The sequence below is a fragment of the Diadema setosum genome, chromosome 1, assembly GCF_964275005.1.
Source record: "Diadema setosum chromosome 1, eeDiaSeto1, whole genome shotgun sequence".
In the NCBI taxonomy this organism is placed as follows: domain Eukaryota; kingdom Metazoa; phylum Echinodermata; class Echinoidea; order Diadematoida; family Diadematidae; genus Diadema; species Diadema setosum.
The window spans coordinates 33,899,248-33,919,399 of record NC_092685.1 but is presented as its reverse complement, the minus strand read 5'-3'; the positions used below and the strand labels follow the sequence as shown (position 1 = coordinate 33,919,399).

Genomic DNA, 20,152 nt, shown 5'->3' with positions numbered 1-20,152 from the left:
AAATACCAATATGTGCAAAATTTCATACTTTCCGCCGGATGCGAGCATCTCGACCAATTTTTGCTACATATCCGCCCTACTATATTATTTCAAATATTTGTGGTGTTTCGGAACTGAAATGAGGTTTGTTATTCCAGTGGTTCAATGGTCTAAAAATGAAATGGGTTCGTTGATACCAACCTGATAAAAGGTGCATATTAATAAACCATTCACATTATGAAATTTATTTTGTTTTTGGATTAACAAACCTTGGGGAAAACGAATATTATTTCATTTTCAGAATGAAAAAACTGTAAACAATAATAAAGAATAAAGAACTGTCAACAAAGTTAACGTACACTTTTTCCTTTCATTACCTTCTTGCCTTCAAGGAAACCATGCCCATGGTAAGAGGCTGAGGATTCAAATCATGGATCACAACATTTCTAGTACGTCTTGCTCAAATGAGGCACGATTAAACTAGCTAAAGGAACACAGTTGATAAAACAATTCTATTTGGAAAATGCAGTGTTTATTTTGTACATTACATGTACAACCTTATATATAATGTATCCAAAGTTGCTTTAAAAGGAGCAATGGAATTGGCCATTATTGTACAGGAAGAATAATTCTTATGTTGGGCAATTTGCTTCTGTGTCTGAATGTACTGTGTAGGTCTTTATTTGCAGTTTAATTTATTTCAGTGTATAATAATGTATGATCCTCTTGATTTGCCACAAAGTCAAAATGTACATGTCATTCTGAAGACATCCTACTTCTCCCATTAGTCTGAAGATAAAATAAGTTTGTAATTCCAAAGGTTCATTATACCTAAAATGAAAAATTTCCTTTTTTTTTTTTTTTTTTGATTAATGGACTTTTGGAATGAACTGTAAGTGTATGTCACTTTCAGGTCAATGAACCTTTGGAAGAACAAACCTTATTTCATTTTTGGATTAATAAATCTTAACATTGATGAATTTTTGGAATAACAGAAACCATGATCATGGCTATTGATGTGTATATATAAGTTAAGCAAAACACATAGGAAAGATGCAACTCTCCCTGGAAAAAGAGCCTCTTACATATGTCAACATAATCATCACACATCTCAGACAATTAGGTCAATACAGAGGAAAGTTTGATTTTTTTTTTGCCAAATGGCTTTACTCCCTCCCAGCCACATGTAATCTTCCAAGGAAATAATCATGAGCCTGTGCAATGTTTATGTAGTCTTTGTGTGTACAGGTATGAACAACACTCCTACTGGCTAGCGTAGTAACTGGGGCACTCCAGCAAGTCTGGAGTCTATAGCATATACCAAATTAATGCATGGTGTGCTTTGACAGTGATTGATTATGCTTTGCATTTGAGTGTAGTTCAGACATATGTGGTGCCAATTTAATGAATTTCCTTGAAATTTTCCCAAGAATTGATCCACATATACTATGTAGGTGATAAGTAGATTTAGGAAAATTGACTTGTGCAGGGGAATACAAAGAAGTCTATGAGTGTGATGTCGGACTTTTTATTTTCATTGACTAAGCCGATCATTTGACATATGTACACTCAGTCAATTTGTGTGGACTTGACTTAAAGGAGACCTCCGGATGATTTTCAGATTTTTACATTTGAACAACTATAAAATTAGTTATACTGAGGACAGAGTTTCAGAATTTATGATAATTGGGATGAAGAATAAGAATATTTTCAAAATTTAGAACAAATTGCAATGAACAAGGATGATGACATGGCAGAGTCACCATAAGAATGCATGAGTTGGGGCTCAAGGAAGCACAACAAAAGAAGATGGCATGCATAGATTATACACAGGTGAACTTGCAAGCAAGCGGTATTGTAATGGAATTTCACTGCTACATTTCTGAAATATGTGAGCCTCCTATGTCATCAACCTTGTTCAGTGTAATTTGTTTAAGGTTTTTCAGAGTATTGTTTCTCTGTTCAAGAACCACAATAAATTCCAGAAATCTATACGTGGAGTTGTCAATTTATGTACTACATGATGTGAAATTATGAAAATCGTCTGGAATGTTCCTTTAAAGTTTAACAAAAATACCTCCAGACATTGCAGAGATGTGGGGAAAAACAGTGAAATGTAGAATGAGTCCTTGAGCATGTGCACTCGGTTGATAGGCGCAGTTTCGTCTTCTGGTACTAATATACCAAATGCCACTTTGATACTTCAAGCAATTCTTATGCTACGTCATCCATAAAACTGATTACAAACAGACGGACAACCTGAAAACACAATGCCTCCAGTGACACTTCCTGTTGGAGGCTTAAAAAAAAAAAGAAGAAAAAAAAAGGAAAAAAAGATTCTGACAAACACAATAGGTTGATATGTTGGTACAGTGTATCATCTAATGAAACGGACAATTGGCCAGTTCAATTTGCAGCAGTAGAACTGGAAGTCTACATGGATGGCTGACTGGTCATCTTGAGCTCACAGACTGTCATATAGATCCCGTCATTTGCTCGTCAAAGCAGTGGGTGAGGTAATTCAGGATTTGTCGTACCCTTGAAGATGACACCATTGTCTGCAGCAGGGACTTGTGGCTGCAGTAACAGAAAAATGGAATGCAGACACAATGAATAGATGTTTACACATGGTGCATTGTTCAGCTGTGAGTTCATCTAAGCATTAGCAACCTATCAGACTTGGAGGATCAGTAATAATCGTCTTGTCTGTATGTGATAAACTCTAGCTCCTACCTGTGCCTATATTGCATTACCTTTTAATGTCACCCTTGGTCTCACAAATAAAGATATAGTGGGGGGGGGGGGGGCACAAGGGACTACACATGTAGCCCAAACGTACTATTTCGATTTTGATGGGTGCCAAAAAGGGTGCCCTCTGGGGTGGTCATATTGGCAAAATCCAATATGGCTGCCACCTAAGGTTTAAAAGTCACTTGCAACTGAAAACATAAAGGGGTAACAATCATTCAAAAAGTCAGTTTTAGAGGTTTTCTGGGTCAAGGAATTCAAATCTGAAGTTGTTTTTATGGTCTAAAGTCAAATTTTCCTTATAAGGTCATCTTAAGGTCATTTGGGGGTCAAGCCATTGGATCCATAACAGGTAATCTAACCATATGGCTTGCCCCTGGTTAATATTCCAGGAATGCTAGCTTTGGTAATAGAATTGCAGTTGTTGACGGCTGAAAAAAAAAGAAGGCATATTTCTAGTGAAGGGCGCCCTCCAAGGCAGCATATTGGCAAAATCCAATATGGCCGCCACCTACGTTTAAAGGCCACTATATCAATTAAATACCTTAAAAATGTTACAATAATTTGCAAAGTCAGCTTTAAAGGTCTTTTTTGTGTCAATGAATTCGATTCTGAAGTTGTTTTTATGATCTGAAGTAAACTTTACCTTATAAGGTCACCCTAAAGGTCATTTGGGGTCGAACCATTATGTTCATAATAGGTGCGTAATTTAAAAATGGCTTGCCTGTCGTCAATAAAGCAGGAATGCCAGCCTTGGTAATAGAACTGCAGTTGTTGAGGGCTGTGGGAGAGGGAGGGGTGGGCTTTCTCACGAGTAGCATCAATATGTCTGCCTTTCGTGTGAAAGATTTCAAACACTAGGTATACACTCATAAGAGTCAAAAAGTTCTGGGGATCTTATTCAGATCCTTACTTGAAAATTTAATTTGAACACTTGGTCACCCTTCAATCTCACTTTGAAATAATGATTACATATATTCTTTTGTGCGTCGTTTCAATTATGGCCTGGTATGATATGGCCACTTAATATAATTCAATATGTTTGCATTTGCTTAGAATGACAGCCAAAACAGCTAATTAGAATTATGGGTAATTTCCTTTCAAAGAGTTTTCAGGATTTGATGGTTGGATTAGTTTATTTGATGAAAATCAGGTTTGGAATGACTGAAACATCTAGAAACAAAGTAAAACAAAGCGATCATAATGAAGTGTGGGTCCCACACTTCATCAGAATCGCTCTGTTTTGGATATCTCAGCCATTTCGAAAACCAAGGTTTCTCATTATCTTACTAAAAAAATGTTAGAAACCTGAAATTAGGTCTCAACCAAAAGTATACGATCCCTTTAAATTCAATAGAATAATAATTATGAAGATCACTCCTATTCTGGATGAAAAAAAAAATCTGTTGTGTTTAAGAGAGATTTTAGTAGATCAGGTTGGCATCAATTTGCTATTTTGAACTTGTGTAAGAAAGTTCGGTTCGAAATGCCTTCTAGGAAATTTTATGTGCCACCCCAGCGAAATATAGGCCTACCGTTTAGAGAATATGACGGTCCTGGCGACCCCATGTAGGGTACAAGCATATTTACAGGTGCCAGTGACACTATTAACAGGAAACAGATTAGATACTGTATATGCTATAATTTTCGTGTACATAAATTTGCGCGAATTGCCGCCGTCACACATTTTCGCGAGTGGTTAAATTCGCGATTGGGGGACCAGAGAAAATATGAAGTAGCAAAGAAAGTGTGAATTTTCAACTTACGAGCAAATAAGAATGATACTAGTTATACACTGCATGAAAAAGACTTGCCAAACTCTGTGAACTAGTAAGTTAGAATTGAACATTTTTGAAGTGGTTAAGTCCATCGCGCTAGATTTCTGACGAGTGGTCCCCTTGCGATAGTGGATTGGCTCTCTACAGTATTCGTAAGTAGACGTGGACGTGCGTAAACAAGCTTAGCCAGTATGGTCTGTTCGGTAAGCCGTGACATGGTATACTAGTACTGAAATGTTCGTATCATCAAGGCATGGGATTCATTTTGGAAGGTAATATTTTCGCGTGTTGTTAATTTCGCGAAGAGCTCCCGACTCGCGAAAATAAAACCCCCGCGAAATATATAGCGTATACAGTATGCCACAGTACAACTTCCATGACACAATCTAGGGTTATAAGGTCCCGTTTACCTTTGGGAACAGTGCTTTAGAGAAAAAAAAATTCAAGATATGACATACTTGTATAATGCACATGTGTAGGTCTGTTGTACAACAAAACATCCTGTATAAAATTTTTGCGATAAAGCCTAAAATATAAGGAGATATCAATATTTTTCTCAGTAAACTGTAACTGTAGGAGGTTTAGTCAGGAAACATTCTTATAGCTATTGTTCACATTTTGGATAAATAATGTGAACAATGTAGAGCAGGATTTAGATGAGCCATGATCAGTAGTTTGATATTGCTGCAAACTTAAAGTGGGGGGTTGAAGGCCTAATTGACTGGAGGAGGTATTGTCGCAATGCAAGCGTCTCGAAGAAAAATATTTGCGCTGTCACAACTAACACGATTGGAGGAAACATAAGAATGTTTCCTAAACAATACTTAACAGCCATTTTACAGACTCAGATTTTCACAGGGGTTGTTTCTATCCCTAACTCACATTTAAGAACTATCTTAAAGCACTGATGCTGCGTTTTTGTTTCATCTGCAAATGGTAAATTATGCCTTTAAGATTCTAAAGTGCTTGGATGCGGATGGGTATTATATCATATTTGCCTGAGACTTTAAGTTGGTATCTCATTGCTCTAAAGACTAGGTTGCAACTCTAGTCTCTAAAGCATCTCTTCGACTCACATCTCCTGGAGACAAGCCCAATCTTCAAGATTTGCTGGAGAATCAAACATTTCAGATTTTTTGCAGAGACTATTTCCGGCTTCTGGCTGGTCTTGGAGACGTCTCCGCGAAGTCTCCATCACTTGTGACCATGTCGTGGGGACTAAATTTGTCTGCAACGTCTTTGAGATATCCCTGCAACTTTCGGAGACCCATAATAACCTGATGGCAACGATATGCAGAAGTCGCTAAGAAAAGACATCTCTGATAAGTCCCTGTGACTGCAAAAGCCGACATCTCCGTGACTTCCAAGCAGATAAGTAGTCCCTTTGTGTAAAGACATCTTGGATGTTGCCCTGGAATCGTGTTAGTTGTGACAGCACAAATATTTTTCTTCAAGACGCTTGCATTGCGACAATGCCTCCTCCAGTCAATTAGGCCTTCAACCCCCCCCCCCCCCCCCCGGCTTTAAGTGTGCAGCAATATCAAACTACTGATCATGGCTCATCTAAATCCTGCTCTACATTGTGCATTTGCACCTTCATTCATTCATTCCTTTTTTTCCATTTCCACTTTTTTCCACCTCCCAATGCATGCCTTGAAACATTTATAGTGCAAAAGAATGAAATTTGGTACTGAAGCATTACAGAGAGTCAGGGGTCACATCATGACCCATGCCGTCATGATTCCAGTACAGATACTCGCTTGTAGCAGAACTCATCTTCGAAATTTTGATACAGCGCTACTTGAGCAGATAGGGTGTTTTCTGATGATCTGCTCCCACATTATGACAAGATGATGCCTACCCTTATTGACACTGGCTGCACCACAAACCTCGTTGCTTATCAGCCCTTGCTGCACATGAGCACAATTATTAAAGCATTCTACCAGTTGCATGTGAATGGACTTGATACCGCCGAGGAGCTCAGGGTCCAGGATGAGATCTAAGCAGTTAATGTGTCAGCTCTGGTTTGCTGACCCGTGCTACTTAGACATTTTGCATGCCACATCAAAGCAAGTCTGAAGTAATGTCACATCCTATCAGTGCCTGAAGTTGGGCTCTGGAGGAGAGGTATGCTGTAAAGGAAAGGGCTGGAAAGGCCTTTATCTTTCCAATACCACGACCCACCCGTAACTCGCTTAGATCAAAGGGATTTAAAAAAAAGCAGACTGCTGAAAATGTGATGTTAGGCTCATCCGTGTGATTGTATACTGTTTTCAGAAAAATGTTCTGTAACATTATTTCCTTTAACGGCACCAGTCGTTAAAAGGGGTTTACACTCGCTCACTGGTTTGTTTTCTGCCTTTGGGGGTGCCTGGCGCCAGTCAGGTCTGATGGCAGGTGGTATACGGCAAAGGGTGTGGCCGGAAACATGAACAAGTGATCTCCTTTGATGGTTCCCGTGTTGTGTTAGGTTTTCACAGAACGTTACACTACTTTTCTGAAACTGTAAGCTTCTTCTTTATGCTCATATTTTCCCACAAAGTTGAGAAAACATAAAAAATCATCGTTGGCGACATGCACTTTTAAGCCTGTTGGCCGAACTTAACCCTCCACCAATGGCTTAGTGGTATAATCTTGCCTTCGAAATGATTTCAGTTTTTGTTTATATGTCCCTTGGCATCACATAAAATCACAGGAGCATTTTGAAAGAGCTTTTTTATCTCTCCTAGGTGAGTAGGAACATAAGCAACACAATTTTTGACCAATTGCGCCGAAATAGTGGTTGACAGCAGATTTCTAGAAATGTCATGATGCGATGAACAGATGATTTGCAGACTCGTAGACATCTTGTGTGTGCAGCAGACATCATAGGGTCATCATGTCAGGATCTGGAGGGTAGTGGTGATGGTGATATGAACTGTTTGGCCCACTGGAACTCATTCCCATAGGAGGATGCAGTTGGGCAGGAACAGGAAAGAGGGGGAAAGGTTGTTGGTTAAAGTTAGAGTATTGATTACGAAGGAGGTATTGAGGAGGAATGGAGGGTTGGATGAAAGGCTGGCTGGGGTTCACATCAGTGTAGAAGTTGGGAAAAGGTTGGTGGTTGTATGTTGTAAGCTGGGGTCGATAGACTAGATTCTCTTGTCTGTGGCCAGACATGGTGTTCATGTGACCAATAGTCCAAGGCTGCCCCAGTTGTTCATATGTGAAAGTGGTCGGAGGTCTCCTGGTGCGGCTAGATGTCCTTCTCTCTTGGGTCTGTGGTGGGGTTTGTGGTGGTGCTGGATTTTCATCGATTTCTTCACTTTCAGGTGGTTAGTGGGTCTCCTCAATGTCCTGAGTTCTGTCAACTGGGGCTTCATCAGCTCTATGTTCTAGGACATTTTCAACAATTTGGTCACCATCCATCTCGTTTCTCTCAGGCACTTCCAGTGATTGGTGGAGTGTCTCCTGGTTCATACCTGGGCCGCGTTCCTGAACTCTCTGCCTGTATTCCAGGTAGTAACCTGATTCTGAGTCGTCTGAGTCTGAGATCTCATCTGGAGGTGGTGACTGTGGTGGCTGTCTCCTCTTCGGAGGCCGGCTTGCTGAGGAACGGGTTTCAGGTCTTTGAGGTACATGTTTTGGCATGATTGGGGACTCTTTTTCAAGATAGTCACAAGGCAGAAGGTGATTCCTGTGGAGAATTCGAGTTCGCCCTTTACCACTCTCTGGCGCAATATCGTACACTGGCATTTCCTCCTTTTGAGCGACAACTCTGTACACTGTCTCCTCCCAGTATCTGCGGAGCTTTCCAGGACCACTTGTAGGAGCCTAATTCTTGACCAACACTCTGTCACCAGGATAGAGGATTGGACTGTAGATGTTCTTGTCATAGAGCCGTTTATGTCTGGCTGATGTTGTCATTCGCTGGGAAGCCATCTTGTATGCCTCCTCCATTTGGTCCTTCCACTTTTCTACATAGTTGTCATAGTCTATTGGGGTGCCTGAGTCTTCTGCAGTTTTAAGGCCAAATGCCAAATCGACTAGGAGACGGGGCGTTCTGCCATACAGGAGTAAAAATGGGAAATACCCTGTGGAGGAGTGCCGGGTACAGTTGTACGCGTGGACCACTTTGTTGAGATGCTCTTTCCACCTGGCCTTCTCTGTGGTTGGTAGTGTGCGCAGCATTCCAAGTACTGTCCTGTTCATCCTCTCTACTTTCCCATTTCCCTCAGGATGGTACGATATTGTGTGCAATCTCGAAATTCCAGTAAGATGACAAAGCTGTGAGAAAAACTTATTCTCAAACTCCCTCCCTTGGTCATGATGTATTCGCTTGGGTAGACCAAACCGTAGGACAAAGTCGTTGAAAAACTTGTCAGCTGCAGTCTTTGCGCTCTTGTTGGAGGTTGCATAAGCCCGTGCTAATTTGGTATAGTGATCTACAATGACCAGTATGTACTCCTGTCCTCCAATACTCTTCTCTAGATGGAGGAAATCTAAGGACACCAGCTTGAAAGGCTGAGATGCAATGATCATATTGAGTTGTGCCTTCGTTCTCCTTACTATGCATGAACATGTGTGTCCTATGTACTGCTCAACGTCTTGTTGCATATGAGGCCAGTAAAACCGATTCCAGGGGAGAGAGAGTACACGGTCTGCGCCTTGATGCCCCATGTTGTCATGTAATTGTTGTAGAACTAGTTGGTGATAACATTTGGGTAGTAGCATTTGACAGTAATTGGCAGTTTTTCGTACCAGGACGCCATCTTCGCCAACATTCAACTGTTTGCATTCATGTAAAAGACGACGAGAGCAGGGATGCATGTCTTTTTGGGCTTCTCGGCTTGGGAACTTGTTTTGAAGTTTGGCTTGTAGGACTGGTCTGATTGCTGGGTCTTGTTCTTGTGCTGTTCGAATTGTTTCGCTAGTCAGGATTGGTGGTGTCTCGGGACCTCCTACTTCGCTCTCCCTCGCAATGTCAGTGGACAGGGCATGAACGAAAACTGCCTCAGTCCCTTGTTGTTACACTGCAGCGTACATTGCTGTAAATGTGTCTGGGAAGACCTCCTTCGTGCACATCTACTGGTATTCTGCCAAGTCCACCGGTAACCTAGAAAGCATATCTGCCACTTGGTTCTTCTTTCCAGGGAGATATTTCACTGAAAAGTTGAAGTCAGCAAGCTCTGAGACCCACCTCTGTCCAGTTGCGTTTAACCTTGCTGTGGTCATGATGTAAGTCAGAGGGTTGTTGTCTGTGAAGATGGTAAAGCTGGGCGCATAAAACAAATAATCCGGGAAATGTTCTGTCACAGCCCATTTCAGAGCTAGAAATGCTAGCTTGCCAGAATGCAGGTGGTAGTTCTTCTCGGCAGGAGATAAGGTACGGGAACCATACCCAATCACACAAATCTTTCCATCTTGTTCCTGGGTCAAAACCGCACCTAGTCCTTCCTGTGACGCATCTGTGAACAGTGCAAATGATCTGTAAAAATCCGGGTATGCCATGATTGGGGGTGATGAAAGTTTATCAATGAGATTTTCTAGTATCATCTGATGGTCGTTTGTCCATGTGATTGGCTGACTGGATGGGACTAGATGTTTCTTTACTTTTATTTTCCTGTTCCTTGGGTTGCTTGTCTTTTTGTCCAGTTCTGGGTCTTGGTGTGGTGGTCCCTTCAACAGGTCATAGAGGGGTTTAGCTTTTCGGGAGAAATCAATGATGTACCTGCGGTAATATCCAACAAGACCAAGTACTTGTCTCACACCACCTATGTTCTTTGAGCGCTTATTTCTCAAGGACTGTAGTGCTGCTGTATCTTTTGGATCTGGTCGATGTCCCTTGTTGGAGACGATCCGGCCCAGGTACTTTACCTCCTTCTGAAACAGCATACATTTCGCTGGTTTCACCTTGATTCCTTGCTGCTTCATCCTCTGCAAGACCTGTTGGATGTGGTTGAGACGGTCATCAAAATTTTGGCTGTATACCAGAATATCATCCAAGTACACGACGCAAAACCTATGAGTTAGGCCATCCATGGTCCATTCCATATGGCGTTGATATACCGCCGGGGCATTCTTCAAACCAAAAGGTATGCATACCCATTGGTATAAGCCCCAGGGGGTGACAAACGCGGTCATTGGTTGGCTGTCCTTGTCCATATACCCCTGGTGATAGGCCTTGCCCTGGTCGAATGTAGTAAACCAGTGGCTTCCTCCGAGCCCATCGAGGACATCCTGGATGCGGGGTATTGGCTGGCGGTCGCAAATGGTCTTCTTGTTCAACTCCCGGTAATCTATGCACAGCCGTGGGCCGCCATCCTCCTTCCTAACACAGACCACCGGAGATGAATAAGGAGACGTAGACTTTTCAACAAACCCCCTAAGTAACGTTACAGCAAGTCGTTTGTACTTACCGTAATACTGCAGACTAGAGCGTCTACTAGGTCTAGAATTTTGACATGTAGACTCGTGATCTATTCTTTACAAAGCCGATCTGCGCCGCCGTAGAAGTAAAGACAAGCTACTGTAGTAGGGTGTAGAGTAGTCACCACACTCTCACAGGTTTCCATATATAATCCTACACGTAAACACACAAGACATGAAACAATGAATATACGACCTTCACCTTGGACAGTCGGTTACTGTACATTTATATCCACATCAATGAATACTGTTATAACATTAGATTTACTGAGCTGAGATCTTACGTAGTGTGCGGGATCTTTATGGTACGCGTGTATGCAGATTTTTTGTTGAGCTCGAGATGTGCTAGATCAACCTACTTTCTTCAATACAATGCAAAACGGCGTATTTTGCGGTTCTGTTGCAAACATACTTCTAATTCAGCGGCTGTAGCGCTAATAATACTGCGTTGCACTAGCAGACTACAATCATGTACATACATGTTTTTGTTGTTTGTTTTGCTTTATGTATTGTATTGTTTTTAAGCAGACAGTAACGGAAACCAGCCTCGTCCTGTGTTTTTTCTTTTGACTAAATCAATAATTAAGTCATGGTGATGAGCTATAACTATAATCGACTATTAAGTCTCTTCGTAAAACGGAAACTTGCAGTTGATTTAAAGTTATAGCGGACTTCAAGTTGGATAAAGTTAGAGTTGATTTCACAATCAATGCTAACTTTATCTTGATAAAACAGGGCCCAGGAATGATGGCAGCTGCAAATTCTGCCCTTCCATCAATTCGGTAATGGGTTGGATGACCTTGTTTGGCAGATACCTATCCTTCCATGCACGGGAGACAATAGACACCTGGGCTCCTGTGTTCCAAAGAGCACTGGTCGACACACCATTGACTCGACACCTCACCATGCACTTTTCTCCAATAAGGCTTACCAGTCTCCTACGGTGTCTTCAAATCAGGACAACTCCTACATGGGGATAGGATTTGAATATAGATGAATTCCTGTTAACGATGGCTTGGGATTGTTGGGTTTATTCTGGTTGTGGATTGGCTGAGGTGTTGGTGTTTCCTTTTGAGGGTTTCTCCCCACTGTGTGTTGGGGTTGGGACTTTGGTTCGCCAGAGGTTGCCAGTCGTCCCTCCTTGGCAACCCTGTCGCGTTTCCCGTCTGGTAACACGCTCTGCAGCCCCTTAGGAAATAGTATCCACTGCCACAGTGGAAACAATGGGTACACTCTGTGCCCTTGCCTTGTTGTCGACACGCTTGGCATCCCCAGTCAGGCCTTCTTCCTCTTGTTGGTGGTCCATTCTGCTGGGCTATCGGGCGGTTTTGGCTGCCAGCTTTCAGGCTAGCCAACTCGGCTCGAATGTCCCATAGCTGCTTCTGAAGGCTGCTCATCTCCGGCTCTATCTGGTTTATTTTTGCCTTTGATGTCTTTTGTTTAACTCATCTTTCAGTCTCACTAGTTTCTGAGGCTTGAAAGTGTCTGAACAAAGCCTCATCCGACACCCCAGGATCACTTAGGAGTGGTTGCATGTCCATCCTGATGTTATCGTTTTGAAATCCTGTGGCCAGAGAATGCAGGAACATTTGCTGTACACTGAGGGAGTTATAACTGAATCCACAGTATTTTTGCATGATTTTTCATTCAAAAAATGCACTATATGTACCATAGTGGTCACATGTGCCAAATTTCAAGCTAAATGCTACACTAAGGGAGTAAGCTGAATCCACAATATTACTGTAAGCTTTTTAGTGAAAAATGCTGTTACCATGGCAATGCACTGTTCAACAATGACAGATTAAGTTTGCACATCTATGTACTGTAGCATTCACATGCGCCAAATTTCAAGCCAATTGCTCAAAGACTGAGGGAGTTAACTGAATCCACAGTACTTTTGTATGATTTTCATTCAAGATATGCTGTTGCCATGGTAACGCATTGTTCAGCAACGACAAAGGATTAACTTTGCACGTCTACAAACCATTTTTCAAACCAAATGCTCAGACTGAGGGAGTTAGCAAAATCAACAATATGTTTGTATGTTTTTTAGTGAAAAAATGCTGTTACCATGGCAACGCATTGTTCAACATCGACGAAAGATGTGTTCTGCACATCTACACACTTAGTGGTCACATGTGCCAAAATTCAAGTCAAATACTCCAAAACTCTGGGAGTTAGGTCAATCCACATGTTTTTGTATGATTGGAATAAAAAACTGCTGTTGCCATGGCAACAGATTTATTCACACCCACAAAAAAAAATCTTGCACAACTACACATTACATTAATGACATATCCCAAATTTCAACTGAAACTACTCTCTCAGTTTAAAAGGAATTAATCTGAGAGTAGTTTGATCCACATTTTGAAAGATTTTTTTACATTTTTTTTAGGGTGATACGCTATCAGTGTATCACCTATTGTGTTTGTCAAAATCTTTCCCTATTTTTTTCTTTGTATTTTTCCTTCTTTCTGCCATATTTTGTGAGTAGCATATCTCAACAATGACATGACGGAATAACATGAAATTGTCACTCAACATAACTCATAATAATATCTAGTGACAATAATATTTTCATGATGATAACTTATCTAGGACATCATCTAGGTGCCATTTTGTAATTGTCACATGATCATCATAATGTCATCACTAAATGTTAATTCTTTATCATTTTTGGTAGACATAAACTTCAAGTCATGACTGATCGTTCTGTACTATGCTAATTACCCAGGTCATCATTACACGCGTGTGAAAATTTTTAAATGCTCAAAACAACTTCCCGACTAATTTTCTTGATGTTTCAGACAATTTTAAGCATTTCATTTTGTTTTTGTTTTCACGCGCACAGCGTGTAAGCACCGTGAAAATGCACTTTTTCTGCTTGATTTGGATTTGTGATACATCCAGTAGTAATATCTATTGGTTTTTGGTCAATCTTGATCAATGACAATACGTATTTCACCAGCAAAAGGCTTACTTTTGTACTATACATATGTTTCCTATCTAATTCTTACCTGCCGTTTACAGCGTGTAAGCACCGTGAAAATGCACTTTTTCTGCTTGATTTGGATTTGTGATACATCCAGTAGTAATATCTATTGGTTTTTGGTCAATCTTGATCAATGACAATACGTATTTCACCAGCAAAAGGCTTACTTTTGTACTATACATATGTTTCCTATCTAATTCTTACCTGCCGTTTACTCGCTAATTTCCCGACTGATCCCATGGTCTTGAAAAAACGTTTTCTACAAGTCCATCTCCATTCTCCTTGTTCCTCCCTTCATTTTTCGAAACAACCTTTGCGGAGGCACATAGCGCATTGGTGATATTAATATGCATGAAAGGCACAGTGTTTTTGCCTTTGGACAAGGCCCTTTCGCTCTCACGCCGTCGCGCTCGGCAGCGATATCGCTTCTTCATTCGCCCAGAAAGCAATGCAATACAGCGAAAAGGCCTTGTGAAAAGCCTACATTGCACTCCAGTTAGTGCACATGCACAGGTTTCAAATCCGTCGAACGGAGCAGTTGTCATTCTCACAGATTCCTCTTGTCATAAATTTTTACAGAAAGGGACTATTGGAGGAGCAAAATGTTCCTAGGCAATTATTATCAACAATTGGACCAAATCTGAAAGTATTAAGTTGGAATTAACCTGCGATACTACCCCCTACCATGACTTAATATCATGACTAAAAACACAGCCCGAACATGTTCGGCGTTCGGGCTGTGTTTTGCAGTTACATTTGCCCCTAAAAGTTCATCAACCCCTGTTTGTGACCTTTGAACTTGTGGTGACCTTCATTTCCCCAAGGGACAGCTACCATTTAACTCTTTATGTGCCACGTTCGCACGCCCGACTCAGTCGAAGGAGTGCCAACTTCGCATATTTTGCTCAAACTCACAAACCCTCCCAAACCAATCGATAAATCGCCAAAGGCCATGATACAATGAAACCGTTTCTCGCGATTTCGTTCCTCTCACATATAGCTTGCATTTTATATGGTGATTGACTAGTAAGCCGTGTTCCTTACTGAATTTGTATGTAACTTCTAAGTTTCTGTCAGTATTTCATGTGCAAAAGTCATGCCTTTTTACAATACAGTAGTTCCTCGCATTTGAAAGAAAAGCAACAGATTAGTCATACAATTTACACAAAAGCAAAGCTTGGCATTTTCTCTACAACTTTGCTTAATTCAGGTCCAGCTAAACAGATACCTATAAAAGTTATATGGATTTGAAAAACAGAATGTCTTTACAAAGCATGACAATGTTGGTGTCTCAGAATAATGTGACACGCAAGGGGTTTTATACCATGGCACATAAAGAGTTAAGTTTGGTCACAAACGGACATACCAATCAAGTTATGAGCCATAATCGAAACACACCATAAAAATTGAACATCGGCCCCTTTAAGTTCGTTGACCCCTGCCTATGACCTTTGACCTTAAGGTGACCTTCCTGTTTGGTAACATGTGTAACTTTGCATGAACACTCTTCACTCCAAGTTTGATTGACATTGAAGCACTCAGTACAAATCTAAATTTTTGTAGCGTTATGGACGGACAGATGCCACAGGCGATCCCTTTAGTCTCCCCTCACTTCCAATGGGCTTGACAAAAATGAGAGTAGTTCGATCTACAAGTTTTTACGAAAATTTGCCGTAGCCATGACAATGCATCATGCAAACAAAAAAGCTGTCTGGCACATCTACCTTTGATAGCGCCACACATGCCAAATTTGGGGTCAATTGCTCCAAAAATGAAAGAGCACTGTAAAACATGATATATTCCTGGCATAAAAATTCTGTGAATTGGAGCCGATGGCCTTTCTCGCAGCATGAAATTTTCGCGAACTGCAACTGGCATCCACTGCATATTATGTAGGCAAGAACTTTCGTGTGCATTTAAATTTCGCAAATGTGGGAACTCGCAAAATTTAAATGCACGTGAACATTCCTCATTTTACAGTAGTTCGATCCACAAGATTCTACAACAGACCGACAGCCCGACCTCAGAGTGATTCCTATCTACCCCAATACACACTATGTGTAGGTGGGGGTATAATTAAATCAATTTATAACATGAATTTTTGCTCGAAATATGTGATTTGGGGGACTCTAATACCAGTCCCAGGAACATCACTAGAGCCTAGAAGATTACAAAAGAGAACAATCTCATCCAACAATGACGATAGGGGCTTGGAAAAGGTGAAAGCACCGAGAGCTCTACAGAATATGAGACATGGAGGGACAGTCACAAGGAAAGAGGAAGCATGTGCTGCTAGGCAGCTTTCATAGGGCAGTAGTGGGTGGGGTCTGGGGTGATGTAGGACACATCAATGGGGCCTTTATTTCTTTCTCTTCCTTTATTTTGTGAGACTGAAGGGAGAATGAAAGGATAATGCAATATAAAGGTACAGGCAAGAGTTTATCATGAGGCAGATGTTTTGTTTGTGTTAAATCACAATTCCTCGAATGGGAAAGTATGATGTGCATTACTCTGAAGTAGAATAGACTATGATTATGCTATTGCTTTTATGCCTAGATACCATTACCATAATACACTTTTTTCTTTGTTACGTTTAGCCAAGCAACTGTATTTTTCCAGTCAGTTTGAAAAATGCAAATTCAACATAAAGAGTATGTGGAGGGTGATACACACAGCTTTGAAATCCAGCACTGTTACAAATTCCCCTACTTGTATTTTGAAAGATGGTCATTAAGTTGATGAACCAGAGGAAATGACGGATGTATCTAATGATTACTTTGTTAACTCAGGACCAGATCTTGCCAGCAGAATACCAAATATCCAGACAACTTTTCATTCCCTGTTTCTAAAAGACAGGAATGCACAGACCATATTTTTCATTCCTATTGTTGGAGAAAAAATTAAAGAAATTGTTGATAAGTACAGGCAATGATGGTATTTCAGTTTTTCTTTTGAAGGAAATAATAAATATACCCGAAATAATTTCTCCACTCACCTATATTTTCAATCAATCCTCATCCAGTGGACAAGTCCCATATAAGATGAAAATCGCTAGAGTTGTTCCCATATACAAAAAAGGTCCAAAAGAATTTGTGAATAATTACTGCCAGATATCCCTTTTAACCTCAGTTTCGAAAATTCTGGAAAGGCTTGTTTATAAACAAACTCTTAGATTTCTTGTTAACTGCATTATTCTTTCAAATTTCTAATTCGGATTTAGGAAACAGCATAGCACAACTCACGCTTCATTAGCCTTCATTGATAAAGTAGCTCATGCTTCAGATGATGCTTCCCACACTTTCATGTTTTTCTTGATTTTTTGAAGGCTGTTGATACCATTGACCATTATATTTTGCTTTATATGCTAAGCCATTACGACATCTGTGGGAGGGCTATAGAGTGGTTTAAAGTCCAAACAAAGTTCTGGTACGCCTGCAGAAGTTGTCAAATTTTGCTCCAAAATGTGAACGCATGCCTAGGAAATGTGTGGAATAACGCTGTAATGACAAGATATTCGATAGGTAACGACGAAAATGGGAAATATTAATCAAAAACGTTCAGTCTCAGAACTTACCCGAATGGGGTCAGGCTAGACTCGGACTCGGGGATAACTCGGCCTCGCTTTGCTTGTTGACGGCGGGATGAGTTGTATTGATTGTCCCTCTGGATTGTACAGCGTTGTACTATGCATATGGGAGCGGCCTGTCTACATTGTAGCGTTCTGGCTACTCGCAGTAATGGTCCGAGTTGTTACAACGCGCGCATCAAAAACCTCTTTGGCGCGCATGCAAAATTAGTGTGCGCCTCTCAAGCACCTCTAAAAACAATCAAAGACACTTGATAAACAACAACAAAAACTTCAAAGACCGCGCGTCTCAGCAACTGAGGTGATGTGTGTGTACTATATAGGCTTGAGGACCGTGCGCTGTCCATTTGCTTTGTACAGGATTAGCACGCACTTTCCTGTCTGCTCATCAAGGCCTCGTTTGGTACCCGTAGTATAGAGTACTGATGAACATGGCGATCACGAACTGTGTGTAAATTGTCTGAAATAGGGTCGAGTTTTCCCTGAGACCGAGTTAGTCTGGAGCCTTCTGGAATAACAGTCGGTCTACCGACTTTTATTATTTTTCTCAAAATACTCCAAAACGACTCATCATTCCGGCAAACCGCGTCAGCCAGGTAAGTTTCTTTGTAGACTCTTTTGATATATTGCAAGCAAATATGAAATGGTGCCAGACAGGTTCTCAGGCCCTTACCAGAACTTTGTTTTCACTTTAAAGACTACTTCACAAACAGAAAACAATTTGTTTACATAAATGGTTGTGAGTCAAGTATGAAGTCAATTTCTTGTGGTGTCCCCCATGGTTCTCTTCTTAGCCCATTTTTGATGTTGTACATCAACGATCTCCAAAAGTCATTACAGACTTTTTCCTTCATTTGTTTCCCTGATGATACAAATTTGATTTCTGTTGCACCGCAATCCCAATACACTTTCATGATAAATAATGAAATAAAGTAATTGAAATTTGTTCAGTCCCAGATTTATGCCAACAAGTTATCATTAAATGTTGACAAAACACATTAGATCTACATGCTATTCAGCAATTCTCTGCAAGTTACTCCTGATTATATTAAGTTTAACGATATCAATTTAACCAGAGTAGACAGCATTAAGTTTTTAGGACATTACATTGATGGCGACCTCTCCTGGAATACTCACTTTAATTTTTTTTTTAAGCAAAATTTTGTCAAGGAACACAGGAATCCTAAACAAACCACATATTACAGAGTATTATTCAACCATGAGTTCCCCATATCTCATCTATGGAATTCTTGTGTGGGGTAATGCATCCAAATATTTGCTGGATTCACTTTTTCTTCTTCAAAAGCGAACAATCAGAATAATTAACCATGCTGGGTATTTATCTCACACAAAGGCCTTTTTCCAGAAAAATTAAATGTTGAAACTGACAGATTTGTTTGGTTGTAACTTAGGTATTTTTATGTAAAGATCTTCCTGATGCTTTTTTTTTTACAACGGATGTTCATATGAAAAAATTCTGTCCACCACTATCCAACTCGCTAACGTGATGCTTATCACCTTCCACGCACTCAAACATTTTTCGCCAGAAACACTATTATGTATACAGGTCCAAAATATTGGAATGATCTCCCAACCACAGAAGTCACAAGCTGTTTGTCATTATCATCCTTTAAGCGTAAATTCAGACAGCATTTACTGAATAGTTACAACACACAAGTGCACTAACATTCCTTTCTATCATGTTCATGGATGTTCTGCTGTACTACTTGGTTGTTGGTGTGTGAACAGACTTTATATGCATATACATGTTAATTGCTAGCACTCTCAATTTCAAGATCGGCGTGATGACGACCTGCCATGGTGGCACAGACGAAGTCCGCAAACTACGCGAGGAACAACTTATCCATCGCCTTGAGGCAGGGCATTGTCGACCGCCTAGAGCAACCCAGCAAGGGAGCTTCTAGTACCACTTACCAAGCAGAGCAACCAAGCTCGAGATTAAGTCGAATTGGGAATCAGTACTGAAGTTTGTACTATACTATTATTAAGCTTGTAAACCATCACAACTTTGAAATTAGTATAATAAATTGATTGTTACATTGTAAGAATAGAGAGTGATTGGCTACTTATTTCGAGGCACATTAGTTACGCAAGTCAAAAGAGTTGATTGAATAAACGGTCTGTTGACAATCTGCTGCATTTTGAGGAAGTCAATAGTTCACTATATACAAAAGATCCCATTTGCAGGGAGGACTTTCATCCCCAACCTTCAGAGGAAAGTCCCCTGTGACAGCATGTACTTATACCATGTATACCAGTAGGTCGTGGATCAGCAGCAAATAGTCACAGGCTCTGAAGTCCACGTGGCAATTAGAACAAAACATGAAAATATAATGCAGTTGAGTACCGGATAAGCACTCTCTTTTCCCTCCCCTTCCTCCTTCCCTCTTTCTTTCCTTGCATTTCTCTCCGATCATACAAATATCTGCTTACAGACCATAAATCAGAGCCCTAATCCAGTTTGACTTACGCAGAGCCCAGCTGTTCTATGGAAAGACAATGGTGCATCAGGCTCACAGCAGCTACATAACTCACACCAGGTATGGTTTGGTAGAACTTCAGGACCTGTAACGAAAATATGTACTATTATTATATACATACACATATACATGTATAAACACAAACACATATATTGAAAAT

General features: G+C 40.6%; 1 protein-coding gene across 3 annotated transcripts in view; it reads right to left on the bottom strand.

Moving 5' to 3' along the window:
• Positions 1 to 1,124: 1,124 nt before the first annotated feature.
• Positions 1,125 to 20,152, bottom strand: part of LOC140235642 (Fanconi anemia group M protein homolog) — a 387,390-nt gene continuing 368,362 nt past the window's right edge. For 2 of the 3 annotated variants that reach the window (XM_072315655.1, XM_072315661.1), the window contains exons 23-24: positions 19,983 to 20,077; positions 1,125 to 2,556 (exon numbers count right to left, since the gene is read on the bottom strand). In XM_072315655.1, the coding sequence (XP_072171756.1) occupies positions 2,454 to 2,556; positions 19,983 to 20,077 (198 nt within the window). In that variant the 3' untranslated portion in view covers positions 1,125 to 2,453. The remainder of the gene's footprint in view (positions 2,557 to 19,982; positions 20,078 to 20,152) is intronic. The other variant, XM_072315669.1, reaches the window with a different exon arrangement.